This window comes from Lissotriton helveticus, chromosome 2_2 (genome assembly GCF_964261635.1).
Source record: "Lissotriton helveticus chromosome 2_2, aLisHel1.1, whole genome shotgun sequence".
NCBI lineage: Eukaryota > Metazoa > Chordata > Amphibia > Caudata > Salamandridae > Lissotriton > Lissotriton helveticus.
This window is the reverse complement of record NC_136060.1, coordinates 173888265-173905057: the sequence shown is the minus strand read 5'-3', so window position 1 is coordinate 173905057 and position 16793 is coordinate 173888265. Positions and strand designations below refer to the sequence as shown.

General features: G+C 45.7%; 1 protein-coding gene across 1 annotated transcript in view; it reads left to right on the top strand.

Moving 5' to 3' along the window:
* Window positions 1–16793, top strand: part of LIMCH1 (LIM and calponin homology domains 1) — a 990782-nt gene that overhangs the window by 940741 nt on the left and 33248 nt on the right. The window contains exons 27-29 of the mRNA XM_078678256.1: window positions 6717–6856; window positions 14109–14227; window positions 16466–16583. Of these exons, the coding sequence (XP_078534382.1) occupies window positions 6717–6856; window positions 14109–14227; window positions 16466–16583 (377 nt within the window). The remainder of the gene's footprint in view (window positions 1–6716; window positions 6857–14108; window positions 14228–16465; window positions 16584–16793) is intronic.

The following is a 16793-nucleotide window of genomic DNA, read 5'->3' as shown; positions in this document are numbered from 1 at the left end:
ACCCAACCAGACGTGGCTGTGCAGTGCAGAGGTTTTTTTGCAAACCCTAAAATGTACCTACAAAGCCTCTTTGGCTACAAACTTTAGGGTGGACTTTTGGTTAGGAGTGTAAGTAAACTTTCTGGAGTAAGCAGGCTGGCCCGCATGAAGTCTGCAGGAGAATTCAGTCGTAAGAAACACTCTGAGAACGTTCTCTTACAACTGTGAGCCTCAGAAAGAGTGGTTAGTCTTCAAACAAATTGCTTTTGCAATTCAAGTTCTGATTATATTGAAAAATAGTACCTTTATGATAATTTGTCGCTGTTCATGTGGTGTTTGTCTGATAGACTTCTTTGATTGTGTATATAGTTGTTCTGGCTATAGTTAATGCCCAGGTCGTCCTGGCTGCCATATGTATACCTGGGTATATGAAATAGCCACTGGAAGACTTTATCTCTCTTGGTGGTGCTTCCTTTAAATAAGGTGCAAATGCCAAGAAAGATATTGCATTGCTCTCTCAACTCCTACATGCACACGCATTGGATAATATGTTTACAGCTTCCTGAAGTGTACAAAGAATGGAATGCTTGAATCAATCTCTAACACTGGCCATTTCTCTGGGCCGATTCCCAGTCCATTGTTATTTTGCAGACCATGCCACCTCAGTCTGGACCCAGTCATATGCAAATCAGCCATGATCCTGCTGCAATAGTAACAATTCAGCTCGAACTGCCAAGCCAAGTCCTCCCTCAACCGGAACACAAGCAACCCAAAAGCGGGTTAGCCCTTGTTAGTGCTAGTCAGTCGGGTGCAACTTGGTTCCAGTGGCGCAGTGAACATGGGACCCACGTCTGAGTTGCTTCTGTGCGGGTTTTTGAGGATCTGGCTTGGCAGTTCAGGCTGGACTGTTCCTATTGGAGCTGGACGAAGACTGATTTGCTCATGGCTGAGAACAATGGTTTCAAAATGCTGCACCGAGCACTTGCCAGTAGTTAGACTTGTTGCAAGCATTCCTCCCTTCACCTTTTGTGTGTTTGATGCAATGGCAGACCATTTATCACTATCAGCCCTGCCAAGTATCACGCATTAGGCGTGACACTAACGCATTCCAGTGCAGGTGTCCGCATCACCGCACGAAATGCATTAGTCACGCATAATTAGGGACCTCCGACCACCCCAGGCGTGCTATAACAATGAGCTGCAGCAACGCGGTAATTGCGCTATGGAAAGCGTTCATGTGACTGCCTGAAAATTAAATAGAATAGATTGATGAATGGTGCACTCGAGAGCTGGCAGGACAGCCTGGTGAATCACTAATAAACACACCAAGATGTCTTTCGCGGCTCATCGTCGTCGTTTTCTATTAAGGCGCGCTTCCCTGTGATCACGTGCAGGGTGATTAGCACCCCAGGCTGCAAGGCAGCCAGTCAGGAGCCTGGCGGCAGCTTTGTTTTTCAGAGCGCGCCCGTCTCTGGCAGAGCAGTACTTTTTCTTCACTTGCGAGCTGGAGTCGCACTCAGACTTTGCTGGACAAGACACTGAGGTAGGAGGCAGCCGTGGGTTTTAGTTTTAATTTGAAGTCGTGTATGGCCCAGGGCCACCCACACTCGCAGCATTCACCTGCCAAGACGTTCGCACGTTGGTTAAAAGAGGCACACATTATCCAGTCACGCTGGGGTCCCGCTTCTGAAATTCATGCACTCGATCATCTAAAGAAAAGTTTTTGAAAATAATGGAGTGCAACCATCATGCATTCATTTAGATATTATTTTGTCCGGCCTGGTTATGTTGCACCCTGAGACTTTGAAATAGCAGTTACATATTACATCACATCGGAGGCCTCCTGGAAATATCGAGTTCTTACTGTGCACGCAGGAGTCCCCTTTAAACAGCAAATGGCGAATCATGGAGCTTTGGATAATTTTTCTTTTTCATTTTGTTTTCAATGACCGGATGCATGGAAACTTTTGTCTGGACTGCATCATCGGGTTTAAGGTCATAGTTTATTGTTAATTTAGGCAGCATTCACAGCATTATGTGCTTTTTACAATTGTGATTATCACTATTAATTTGCATAATTGACTGAGAAGTGCTTGGTATCGTTTTCACGTAGTAGGCATGGGGAGTGAGCACAATATGATTCACTGCAGAGGGTCACGTATTTCTTGGCACAATTTGTGGTCACGTGTTTGTAGATGAACTGCGCCACATGTTTAAAAGGATTGTTTCCACCTGTGTTACCACGAATTTGCTATCAGTTTGCTTGGTGGGTAACTTTGTTTGTTTTAGGGATGGTGTAATGGGGGGCTAAGCTGCCAACATTGGCACATGGTGCTAATCTGCTGGTTTCCACATTGGAGCTTATCTCTATCTCTACACACATTGTAAGTCGACTGTTTGCCTATGTTTGGTTTACTTTTAAGTTTCATGGTTGCTTTTACTCAGGCCACCACTCAGCACGGCGCACTGATTGGCCGAGCAGCTCACCGGCGCTGTTCACAGGCCCCTGTTAGTGCACTTTAGTTCAATTACTTCTTATAGTTTCTTGTTGCTCAAATGGGTGTAATTTCTGATATTTATATATTTCTCTATATGTTTCGTTGCTTGATTTTTGCTCGTGAGAAATTGTCACTCATAGTCGTTGAAATGTCACTCATAATTACACTGAAATTATAAAAATGTCACACATAGCAATCTGAAACCTTGGCAGCTATGCACTATTTTGTTCCTTTGCTGTACTTCGGATGGTATGGGTCATTGTAGAGAGGCAGCTTTGTTCACTAACAAAAGGGTGACTTTAGAACTTGGCAGAGACACTGTGTAAAACCGGACTTTGTTTTATTCTCAAGAGCAGGCGGGAAACGTTGAGTTAGTTACACTGAAAGTGTCGCAGTGTCTTGTGAGACTGTTTTACTTCCTTTCATTGAGACATGCTGCCATCTGGTGGTCAGAACTGGCTAGCGAAGCAGATAATAGAGCTGGTACCTCGTTGCAATTAGATTTCTTTGTCATCTAGCGTCAGGTTTGCACAAACTATGGTGTTTAAGAGCAACATGGCACCTAAAAAGAGATGCTTTTAAAGTCCGAAAAATGACCTAAAGCACCACAGTTTAAAAGTATACTTTGTTTAGAAAGGAGAGTAAATGTGTGTGCTCAAGCTTTTTAGAAATGTGTTTTTAGCCGCCAACATTTCATGGATTGCGTATCCATACATCACTCTTCCTACAGGCTTGACCTGATGTTTTTTCAGGGTATATTGTCTGTCTTCTGCTGTTAGGTTGACTTAGGGTTGCTCGGACAGCTTGTGTTCTTCCTGGGAACATGAAGATTCTGTTGTCTTTATAGGTGATCGGACCCACTTTTCTATATGTGTTTAATATAGCTTCCTTGTATACAGGCCCGGCTCCAGGAATTTTTATTCGGGTGAGCACTGTGGCAATCGTGGCCAACCTTACTCGCGGGGGAGGGGGCAGTAGTGGTTTGGGTGGAGGTCACACGGGGAGGTCGAGCGGGGGGTTTCATTTAATAATATTCATCAAAAAGAAACAGGAAGCAGGCAGCCAGTCTTCCTCCCCTAAGCCAGTCACAACGCTGCAACCAGCGCTGTGATTGGTCATGACGCCGCCCAGCCAGAGGCTTATATGGCCAAACAGTCTTTGCACACTCAGGAGTGGGCACACCACTCCTCCCCTGCCCTGCTCGCATGTACAAACGCTATTGTGCAAGAGGGTATTAGGAAGTGGCGTTCCAAGGGCGTCCCTTCCTAGTAACGAGATGCATTTGTATGTATCCTTGTTTTGCGAGCGCAATTGCAGTCGCAAAATACTTGCAGTTATGGTAAGCCAATCGGAAAGAGGATGGGGTCACCAAGGGACCCCTTCCCCTTTTTGAATGGATGCGAAAATATTATTTAAGAGCAGGCAGTGGACGCATGGAACACTGCCTACTCTAAAAAAAAAAAAAAAAAAAAAAATTAAACAAACGTTTTCTTTTTATTTTTTAAATGCATCTTATGTAAGTTCCCTTTGATGGAAAGAGGAGGTTTCTGAGGTGAGAGTATCAGGCAAGTAACATTACTAAGCCTCCTTTGTTGCCCGCCTTCAGAGAGAATCTCTCTTCATTACTACCGCCACCTGACCCCGGACTCTGCAGCACACTCCCTTCCAGGCTTGATTATCCATGCACCTTATCTCACAGCTGACCTTGGGCCCCAGACCCATATCAGCCACCATCCGGCTCCTTTTTCATTATTCCTGGTAAAAACATTAGTAAAGTCATCCTCAAACTTAAAACATTAAAGATAACAGAAAATATAATTAGCACACGCTTTAAAATATGTTCCACAGTGGCCCTAATGACCCGACTGCTAATTAAATAAACAACAACAGAAAGGCCATGACAGAGTCCGCTTTAGCGCTAGTGCGAAAGTCTTTTTTGGCGCCCCACCAATGAACTCTTTCTCCGTAGATCCCTTTATTACCACCCTCCAACAGTGCCCTTAATCTCTCCTTAGCTTCTCCCCCTCATGTCCTCCTCCTCAGACTCCCTCACTAACAACCCTCCACTAGTGCCCCTCATCTCTCCGTCGCACCCCTAAACCCCATGACCACCTCCTCAGATTACGTCATTGGCACCCTCCCCAGTGCCCCTCATTGCTCCATAGCCCCTCCCCCATAACCCCTTCCTCAGATTCCCTCACTGCCCCCCTCCACCAGTGCCCCTCAGCTCTCTGTAGCCCCCCCACCATGACCTCCTCCTCGGATTTCCCCACTACCACCCTCCAACAGCACCCCTCATCTCGCCATAGCCCTTCACTCATATGCATTTCATTTGTTGTATAGCGCTACTTGTAGTATAGGGTTTCACAGTACTTTATATCACGCACACATAATGCAGAGACAATCATACAAGTATGTAAATCAGCCTATAGGGAATGTCACATAAGCCAATGAGGATTACCAGGTGTAGGAATCACTTGTCATCCATACTGGTGGGCAGTATGTTTTAAGAGGGTTAGGTCTGGAGAACAAACACAGGATAAAGCATATCCCAGTGGTTGGGGGGTTGGCTTTACTGATTGAATTGTATATCTGCCCAAACAAACTCTTTATAGCAACATTAGAATAGTGAAAGCCAGGGGAAATTCTAACTATATCGCAGCACATAAAAAAGTTCTAAATATACCATTCAGGTTTGTATGCAGCTCTTTGATGACAGTTCATAGGTCACTGTCCTATGTTAGGACTGTAACATCTGAACTGCAAGTAACAAAAGGATCTCTGTAACAAAGGCAGTAACCCACTGAGCTATTCACATAAACTACAGTTTATCTGCATTTCAAAACTACAAACAGACAAAAGATTGCTCTCTAGCAGGATCATTAATCACCAGAGTTATCTGGACATTTTTACTGTTGTCTTGCATTTGTGGCAGAGCCAGTCATGAAAATGATACAAACGATTTAAATGAAATAAACCCTGCATACACAAAGCATGTGTCTTGCTGGGCCCTCACAGAAATATGAATAAATAGACACATTCTCGAGGCATACATCAAGTACGTATCTGGCTGGGCCTTTGCAGATTTTTTTTTTTTTTTAAAGGGGAATAGCCACACATTCTCTTACCTGCTCGATGAAACTCAGTCTTACAGTCCGATCTAATAAGATGCTTCTTGTGGCGACTTCTTTTCTGATATCCTGTCTGCCCTTGCCACAGTGTAGACCGGTGACAGGACCTGAAGCCTTGCCTCTAGAGCACAGATAAGCAGCCACTCACCACTACAGTGGATAACTGTTGGGCTCTAGGGCATTAGTATGTATGGACACAAAACCACAATTACCAACGACAAGGTGAAAAAAAGTGTTTAGCATTTTTTTTGAAGTGCCTAGTAGCTGCCATTTTCTCACAGCTGACTGCTTTTAAAAAATCATATATATATTTTTTTATTTACCGTTCCCGGTGGTATCCACCACCCTGGGTAGGTAAATACCAAAATAAAATGATGCCCCCATTATTTAGTAGGCGTGTGCTTGCGTGGTGCTGCATGCGTGCCTACTGATTGATTGAGGCGGTCAGCAGCGTCATGGTGTGCGTGAATGCTTATCCACGTGTCGCAACATAACATTTATATTTCTGGTTTTTTGTTGAAGCCAAAAAAAAAGGCACGACCTACTGGCTGTGTCAATGCTGTTATATTATTAACATTGTTTACTTATTTGAATCGATGCTTGTATTTACCCGTCGAAGGTGTAAAATGTTACCCTTCCTCAGTCATCTGTTAATGAAGCGTGTCGGGCCATTTTTGTGTGAGTAGGCAAGCATGCCCACTGCCTTCCTATGGGGGCATACGATTGGGTTATGCTGTGTTCCAGATTCAAGAGAGGCTACTGTCAAAGAGAGATTTTTGGCTTAGAAATTGCAAACGTTTGTGAGTGGCAATGCTTGCGAACAAGATAAAAAAACAATGGCAGTCAACCAAGTTTGAGGTATTTTTAACATGGAGGGGCAGATCTTTCATTTGAACTCATATCCATGTAGAGTTCCGAATATGGTCACTTCCAAAGATTTTCGTCATGTACTGTATCCAATATGAATGTTGGCCCTAGAGTGATACTTTGTCATTATTTCAATATATTTATAATTATCTCGTAAAGGACTTAATTGAACTACAACTTAAGTTGTATAAAGTTAGTCTGGCAAGAAAAATGACTTTGTTGTGATCTGGTTTCTTTCCAGTGTGCAGCATCGATAGGAATTGATCGTGTGGGAGAAAAGCAACCCAAAGCAAAGAATGAAAAGCAAAGTCTGCTGTGGGGCCAGAATGGAGATTCACTTCTAACCAATGGCAAAGAGGACCATTGTCAGGAGGAGAAAAGGTAGGACAAAGCACAACTGTAGGTTTAGCCAAACAGTGCCCTATACACAGCTTGTGCCATGGTATCCTCTTTCGAACCTTACGTTTGACCTTTTGTTTTTGGTTGTACCTCTCAAACGGTTGTATGACAGAGGCACGCATGGCTTAACCACGCGGACCTCTACTACGAGGCCCCAACAGTGAACTCATCTAAACAACGCATTCCTTTATGACGCATGGCTTTACCACGCAATTTCATGGTAAAGGCATGTGTGTAAAGATCACACCCCAACCCCCCCCTGGCCTGAGCCCTAAAAACTACCTGACCCCTAAAACCTACCCCACCTCCCCCCAACCCTGATCACTACCCGGACCCCCGAGCCCTAAACACGATCATGACCCCTGACTGAGCCCTAAACACTACACTGACCCCAGCCCTAAAAACACCCCTATCCCTTGCACGCTGAGCCGTAAACACTATCTGACCCCCCCAAGCCTTAAAAGCTACTCCAACTCCCTCTGAGCCCTAAAAACTACCCTAAACACTACCTCGAGCCCTAAACACTATTACAAGCCCTACACACTCCCCCGAGCCCTGTGCACTACCCTGACCCCTCCCTGTCCCTCCCCAACCAAATCCTAAAAACGACCCTAACCCCGAGCCCTAACCATTAAAAACTACCCCCACCCCTCCAAAACCTGACCTCAGCCCCACTTACCTCACCGCGTCCTCTGATCCTTCCTGTTCCTTGGTTCTACCCATCTCAGCATCTAGTCCGCGCACTGCATATGCGTGGTTGAGCTTGCGGGGATACTGCACACTTGGCCCTTCCCGCATTGTAAAGGCTGTTTCCCCTCTCAAACGATTGTGTTGGCCTAGGTAAATTCACTTTATTTGGAAGAGTTAATTGTGAAACAAATGAGATAGGCGCCTTGAGCAACTGGCATACAGTGGGATTCTAACAAAGATGAACAACAGTTCTCTCATAATAATGCTAGCTCTCAAGATGTTTAATATTAAATAAGAATATGCTCGATGGTGTACCTGAATGACAAGAGAAAAATACTCAGCTAGGGTTTCAGTCTTGCTGCGGGGGAAAACTGCATGCACTGTGGTAGTTAACAAAGTCCTCTGTATTGAGGTCGGTGGTGAGCAACGCTTGCCAGGCTGCCTGGGCCTCTCTCAGTGAACACTCCCTCTTGTCCACCCTTTCTTTTTGCAGGGCCATGAATGATGTGGTCCTTCAGTGGTCCGCATTCCTTTCAAGAGATAGTAGTTCGTGCTGAGGCAGACTACCTGTTCTCCCAACCTGTAACCTGTGGGTGGCCTCATTGCTTCAACTCCTGCGTAGATACTTTAATCTCTACCTGCAGTACGTGTGTGCCCATCTTGCCAACTAAGACATTGCCATCCATCAATACCCTGGTGACGCACACTGTATACCTAAAACAGAACCCGCCCAAAAGAAAGCGTTCTCTCCTTTATAACAGAGCTGCTGAATCCCAAATCCAGCCCAGGCAGAAAGGGAAGCTTATGGATGACTTACCCACCCTCTCCTACTGAGCAAAACCTCTTGGATTCTGCAGTGAAAAGACTTTAAACACCACGTGGGCAAATAATACAAATGGCCTGGTTTCTGCTGCGCTTCCTTCACACAATCGAGCTGTCGCGCCCCTCGTCCAACTCTCGCTTGATCATAAATTTGCTAGTAAGGTCACACATTGGCAGGAGCACCAGCTTCCCTCACATATTGCAGTCTACCATTCCACTGCCTGCCTGAAATGATTCAAAAGATAATTGAGCACATATTTCCCACATGTAACATGTAGGGAGCTGCTCCTAGCTCACACTATGGTCAAAACCTGATAAAAAGCAGGTGATTCAAGAAACCATGCTATCTAGCTGACATAGGTCCACCACTGACCGCTTCTACATCAATCGCAACCACATTGCAACAAGATTGAAGATCCTGAAAGCAAACCAAAAACTATCCAGGATACAAGCATCTTTAGTCTCTGCTTCAAACTCTGGAACAATATAATGCTGAATTTAAGATGCTGTTCTTCCTCTCTTTAGAGAGGAATGAAAGATGGCCCATCCCACTCGGTATAACAAGCCCTGTGTATCCTACACCCTTTCTGTGTTTCCATGTTTGCATCAAGTTCCTAGGTCCTAAAGCATAAATGTTCCTGACTTTTACCAACTTCTAGATTGGTTTATGGTCGTACCACCTGCTGATCTGTTCTAGCCTCGAGGTATGTACAGTGTTCCATTGCTGTGATTGAACACTATCTACAGACCTCCTGAGGCGATTAAAGCCGGTAGCTCCTTCACTTGCATTTTTTAAATAGCAAATCTGTTTTTAACTGTGTATTGTGTGTAACGTGACTCTTTCTAGACTGCATCGCTTGTCTGCTCACATGATTACTATCGCCTGCAGATCTCCTGAGGCATTATAAGCCGGGAGCACTGATACTTGCGCTTTTTAAAAGCGTTCTCTTAATTTTTGGGCACTTGGTTAAACTTACCTGTATAATTTTTTCACTTGCCTGCACCCTCACTGTTACTGCCCTGCCTCGCCGATCGTCTCCCCTTCCAGCCCACTAGGTTGCTGTGGTGGGGACGGGCCAGGTTGGACGCCATCTTGCGGGTACTTTGGGGTTGCTGGTGCAGTTTCTCGGCCACTCCCCCCTCTGGCGAGTACTTCAGGCGTGCTGTCTGCGCCGCTCGCAGGATTGAACACTATTTACAGACCTCCTGAGGCAATTATAGCCGGGAGCTCCTTCACTTGCATTTTTTAAATAGCGAATCTGTTTTTAACTGTGTATTGTGTGTAACGTGACTCTTTCTAGACTGCATCGCTTGTCTGCTCGCATGATTACTATCGCCTGCAGATCTCCTGAGGCATTTTAAGCCGGGAGCACCGATACTTGCGCTTTTTAAAAGCGTTCTCTTAATTTTTGGGCACTTGGTTAAACTTACCTGTATAATTTTTTCACTTGCCTGCACCCTCACTGTTACTGCCCTGCCTCGCCGATCGTCTCCCCTTCCAGCTTCTAGGTTGCTGTGGTGGGGACGGGCCAGGTTGGACGCCATCTTGCGGGTACTTTGGGGTTGCCGGTGCAGTTTCTCGGCCACTCCCCCCTCTTGGCCAGCATATAATGACGACATCATCCCGGCCGCAAAGCGGACGTGCGCAGCGGGCGCGCCGGCGGCGCGCCAAAGGCAAGCCCGTCTGCGCCCGTCCATGACCGGTCGGGACCCGGGGCCACATACCCTGCCCCTTTTTTGACTTACACTTCCTTACAGCTTCTCGCCTGTCAAGGTAATTGGTCCCTCTGTGCTCAAACCTATTACTGCCCTTGGAATTCCTGCCTCGTTCTTCCTGTGGTCCCCTTGTCCATACCCCGGTCGGCCGCATCTCCCGCCTCTCTCCCCCCTCACCCTCCCTGCCCGCCTGCTAGGGCTTCGGCCTTTCTTCTTAACACCCGCTCGGCGGGCAGGCACCAGCTAGAACTTTATAATCTGCTGGACACAGAGGCCCCTGTTTTATTGTTCCTCACGGAAACTTGGTTTTCCGCAGATTCCTCGCCTGACGTCTTAGCTGCACTCCCCGACTCCTATTATGCCCTCCGGGCCGACCGCCCCGATGGGAAAACTGGTGGGAGTGTGGCCATGATTATCCAATCTAACCTTCAGTGCCAACTGCTTCCCCACCCTCCTATACTTAAAGCAGATTATTTAGTGGCTCGGTCAACAAATCTTGTGGTCCCCCTCACTGTAGTTCTTATATACCGCCCCCCCCAGACCATGCCTCACTTTGTGCCTGCCCTACAAGAGCTGTTGGCCACTCTCGTGGTCAACAACTCCTCGGTCCTTTTACTGGGCGACCTCAATTACTGGCCGGGCGACCCCAGGGAAGACAGGGCTTCCAAAGACTTCACTGACACCATGTGTGGTCTTAACTTTATCTCTCATATTCACTTTCCCACCCACTCACACGGTCATACTCTCGACCAGCTATGGTCGGCTAGTCGAGTGATCTTTTCCACCACCATTCTCCCCTGCACCTGGTCGGATCACTCACTCGTCTCTTTCATTATTGACCTTGGAGCCATCGACAAGCCCTCACTGCCTAAAAACATCTCTGCACGGAACTGGAATCGGGTGGACTTTAACGCTCTTTGCTCGTCTCTGGTGGCCCTCCCTCCTAACTTATCTGACCTCTCTCTTGACCATCAAGTTGACGCCATTAATGGTTGGCTGTCCACCTCATGCGATCCAGTGGCCCCTCTTAGGAGGGTTAAGGCGTGCCGCCTCCACGAAGCTAACAAGTGGTTTACTGATGACCTCAAAGTTCTGAAACGGACTCTAAGGCAGTCAGAACGCCAGTGGAGGCGCAACTATTGCCCTCTCCTGAGAGATCGTTACAAGTCTCTTCTTAACAACTATAAGCGAGCTATCCTCTCAGCTAAACTTGACTACTTCTCCGGCAAGATTCTGTCAGCGGCAAATAAACCTAAGGAGATCTTCTCTATCGTTCACTCCTTGGCCGCATCTGATAGAGCCAACCCTTACCCAGTCCCATCCCATGCCCTCTGCCTTTCCCTGAATGATTTCTTCCTTGACAAGATTGCTAACATCAAACGGAATATCCCCCCGTCTTCTTCTCCTCTCTCCCCCTCCCCCCTTCCCTCCCTCCTCTATCTTCCTCTTTCAACCAATTTCCACCCATCTCTAGGGAAGCATTCCTTATCCTGCTCAGGAAAATCAAGTCAGGCTCTCCCACCGACTATGGACCGGTTTGAATTCTAAGGGAGCTGTTCTCCGGCTGTCCCGATCCCCCCCCATTTCCCTACTCAATGCCTCCATTTCCCAGGGCACAGTTCCAGCTTCTTTTAAATTTGCCACAGTGATTCCTATCCTGAAGAAATCTGGCTCTGATCCCACTCTTCCTACTAATTTCAGACCCATCTCTCTGCTCCCTTACTTAGGCAAGATTATGGAGAGCCACATCACGGCCTACATCGAGGACAACCATCTTCTGGCTTCCCATCAAGCTGGTTTTCGCCCAGTCCATTCGACTGAGTCAGTGGTCCTTGCTGTCTTGGACGAACTGAAGAGTAAGGCTGACTCCAACTCCCCCCAAGCCCTGGTACTTCACGACCTGTCCGCTGCTTTTGACACGGTCGACCATTCCATCCTCCTCGACCGTGTCATGGCAGCGGGCATCCGGGGCTCGGCTTTTTCTTGGATCGCCTCATTCCTTCAAGGTCGGACACAGGCCGTTCGTCTCTCCAGTTTCTTTGCCCCCCTAGCCCGGTGCTTTGCGGGGTCCCCCAAGGTTCTTCCCTTTCCCCTCTTCTTTTCAACCTTTACATTTATCCGCTTATTGTTTCTTTGTTAAACATGGAGGTCTCCGTATACAATTAGGCTGACGACCTTCAGTTGGTTTGCGATCTTTCTCATGGTTCTGATTCTATTCTTAAACTTCACACCACTCTTAACTTCATTGCTGGCTGGATGAATCACAATCATTTAAAGCTTAATCCGGACAAGACTGAGTTGGTCCTGACTGGCGGCTCTTCGAGCCCTTGGACCTCTGCCTTTTGGCCTGCCACCTTTGGCCCACCCCCGGTTCCTTCTGCTTCAGTCAGAACCCTGGGGATTAAAATCAGCCAGGACCTCTCCCCTCGTCCTTAGGTCCTGTCGTTTCATCTTGTTTTTTATCCCTCAGGATCATTAGAAAGATTTCCCGTTTTTTCTCCTTTGATGCCCTGAAAATTATTGTTTTGGCCATGATTCTTTCACGGGTGGACTACGGGAACTGCCTCGATGTGGGCATTCCCGCCTATGAGTTGCGGCGTCTCCAGTCCGTCCAGAACCAGGCCGCCCGCCTTGTTCACAGGCTCCCCAAATTTCATCACACCACTCCCTTATTGAGATCCCTTCACTGGCTTCCCATCTTGCAGAGGACCCTCTTCAAGATGGGTTGCATTGTCTTCATGGCCCGTGCTCGTACGGCCCCTATCTTTATCAATTCCATGATTACTCACTACCTCCCCTCCTGTAATCTCCGTTCTTCCAGCCAGGCACTCTTAACCGTCCCTCGCTTCCGTAAGTCCAGAGTAGGCGGCACTAGATTTTCCATCCTTGCCCCCCGCTTCTGGAACAGCCTCCCTTTGACCATTAGATCCATTCCTGTTTACCTGCACTTCCGAAAGGCCCTTAAAACACATCTGTTTTCCCTAGCTTTCCCGTCTTAACCACTCCCAGGCGTTTCGCCCTGTTGGTACTGTCTCAATCCCCTAGCGCCAGGAAGCCGCTTGGCCACAGAGCGCGCTATAAATATTTTAAACAAAAAAACAGGATAGACCTCAGACTTCATGGGTCCTTTGCTTGGTCCAAGTTCTTTGTATACCCGGGAGGCACTTTTCGGATGAGGAGAGACCGTTTTAGGTGCACCTCACCAAATTATGTAGGAGACCCAATCATCTTGCTCCACAAAAATGTATCTCAAATACAAAAGTAGGTAATCACACAACCCTCACCGCAAATTCACTTGATTCGAATCAGACTTGATTCAATCCAGAGCAGATACCTGCAGATACACTGCATTTCTCAGCTGGGAACGTTTAACTTTTAACTCGCTGAGCTGTCCTGTCAGCAGTTAAAGGGACTCTCTATATAAAAGAGAAAGTAAAGCCCTACTGTCCAGCAGATATCTGCGTTACTTGCTAAACATGCTTTCCTTGATAGCCCATTCTTTAAAAGAGCCAAACGAGGCAGATGCCTTTTGTTGTCTTGCGCTAAGCCCTAAAGACCTGGCTTTTCAGTAGTTCACTGCAACCTTCTTCGGGCAGAGTCTGCACGTCATACCTGGTGCCAGGGCACCTTTTGGGTTATCGTCCCGCCATACAAACGAATTAATAGAACTTAAAATGATGTTACCCAATCAGGAAGTTATTGCAAAATGAAGCTTTTGTATTGCGCTCCAATAGCATGGAACTAATAAAGTCATGTCAAAGCTGGACATCTGTAAAATATGCTTTTAATAGTGTTCGGTGCACCAATTTAGTACAACAGTTTAGTTCGTGTAAGCCCTATGCAAAGTAAATCAGTTAACTGATCAGAATGTACTCATTCTAGTTCGAAAAATGGACTCTACCGATTAGACATGAGATTTGAAACAATAATACTGAGGATCTATTTGCCAAATATTCACATCGTACCGCAACATTTTTAACTAAATCTGGTTTTTGGATGTTTACAGTAGAAAAGAAGTGACCGAGCCCCGTCCAGAGATGCTTCTTCCGATCAGAAGTGACGAGAGAAGCCAGGCTCGCACAGAAGAATGCTGCTCCCCTGCCAGAATGCAGCTGCATCTTCAAGGTACCTGCTTATTTCTAATTATGCACCTTTACTGTGTCACTGAAAAAAGAGGACGTCTTACTGATGCCCACAACCGTACAACCACAGCTCATGATATGAAATTAAAGAGAGTTGTATGAGGATCAGGCTTGTACACCACAACCCGCTTATACATTTTTAACAAAATTGAGTGATAAACAGGTGAATAGGATGCAGCGATGTAGCTAAAAGCAGGCAATACGTTTGACAGAACATATGCTGCTCCTGAAGCATCAGTAGGTTACCTTTATAATTGTTTCTGTGTAAATCTCTGTATGTATGTGTACATGGCTGATGGTGTGGGGGTTGGAGGGCCGCAGTAGAATGCTTCACACTGAAGCAAATGTAAATACCATCACTTTATTTTCCTTTTCTCCTTTTGCCTGTATCACATGCCAGATATGTTCCTTTTATTGCCTGAATAAATCTTGCTACTTGTCTCTAAAAATACTCACATTTGGTGTGTTTTAGAGGGAGGTTTTTCTCAGAAATATTCACTCGGCTTGAGTACATCAGGTGATCCCCTTTGCTGCAGAATTTTTCGAAGGATTTGTGATTAGATTAGCGTATAAATGAATTTTAAAGCTTTAAAAAATAAAGGTGAAATCCAGAGGTTGAATTCTTCCACTGACTTCCCATCTTATTTGAGTTATATGGATGCTTTTGAGCTCCTCAACTAAACGTTTGCCTGATGTATTTTTTATCTAAGGATCCACAGATAAAATGCTCATTGGAATCTTGCAGACCTTAGCAACCGCCCGTCTAAAACAAAATGCCTGTTTTTGGTACAAATACATAAGTATGAAACCAATCTCAGTCTTGCGCATAAGTGCTCACCCACCATGAAAACAGTTGAAAGAAATAGAGGTATATAAAACAACACACCTTCCTTAGAAGCTTCTCCAGCACAGTGCTTGTGAAGTAAAGTTTACTGACATTTGCAAACTTTCTGTATAAGAGAATGCATTGCCTGGCAGAAAACTCTTCTCTACTTAGGGGGTGATGTGGGTGTCACAGTCTAGGTGCAGTGTTGTATGGATATTGAAATACAAGCTCTGTAGAAATACACATTCTGCATGATGTTTTAAGGCCCTCTTCATTTGTCTTTCACACCAGAACTCCAGCGCAGGCAGTGGGTATTACAGCTCTCACGGAGAGATAGCCACTTGTTGGAGTCAGTGATTCCAAGCACAAGTTGAGAATGATGCCAGTATCTCCGTGACGCTTTTTTAAATGTGATTTGACCAAATCTGGATGTTTAACAATATGATCAAATTTTTTTCAAAACGGAAGGCTTTGATGCAAAAACCATTCCAGGACGCCACCTTTCTGGAAACTTTTCACAGACTATTTCCATTATTTTGTTATGTTTTAAAACCTTTTTATTGTGTTTTCAGTGCAGTTTCACAAATCACAATTTAGGGTAAATGCGTAGAACAAATTTGAGCATTGTGAATGTATTTAAGCACCTGTTACCGGAAAAACCAAGCTATTACTGTTAATTTAGCAAACATAGCGTGTCACAGAAGGAGCACTGGAGGTGAGGCCTTTCATCCTGTCACATGTACTCTGACTCTTTTTGTGATTCTTCTGTTGGGGATTTTATTCGGGCTTATAGCTTGCAAATATTATATTAGTTATAACCCCCTGGAATACCGCACCTCTGTTAGTTATCTTTTTTTTACCCAGGATCCAGCAATGACTAACTGTCCGGTTGTCCCCTACGTCACTCGCCCCTTCTTTCTTTCTACCTTATTTGTGAACTCATTTTCTGCATACATATTTGCTAATATGGGGTTAGTCAGTTATCACTTTGACATGAGGAAGGTAGACTGTCTGTGCCCTTACCCTGGGTGATAGATGCACTTAGGATATCCCACTGAGAAGAGTAATCAACAGTGGTTGAGATTAATTCATGCTGTCCACCCATACCTTTTTATTTCAAGAGAGACATTCCACATGAGATGCCCCTAAATTGATCATTAACTCATTGACTCAAGCTGCACTTCACTGATGCACCCCCATCAAGGCTTAAACTGGTCTGTGGTCCTCTGTGTGCGCCTCTGGAGAAGGCCTAGACAGCTAGTTTGAACTGGACTATTCCTTTTAAACATATCCAGATTGATGCCCCACAAATGATGGACTGGAATGCTTCCCTGAGAAAATAAATTTTATTCCATTTCGTGGTCATCCTTAACAGTTTATCCTACCCTGTTTCAGGTGCACCAAGAACTCCACAGCCCTTCCCGCAAGAGCCACCAGTTTCAGAAGAGCTCGGTCTGAAAGCTCCTTCCTTGAGTTCTAGTCTTCAAGTTCACACCTCAGAAGGAATAAGGAGGTAAGTGAAAAGGTGTCTGTTATTGACTTTTCCATGACCATGAGCCTAGTTGAAATGCTTTACCACTGAAAAATAGAGCCTTTTTTACCCTGTTTGGAAATAGGAATTTGGCTGTTAATAGTAGGTTAAAAACAGTTTGTATTTCACATTTGCTGTATTCCTCGGTGCTGAAGAGTACAGCCTTAGCACTTACCCCAAAAAGTGTTTCAG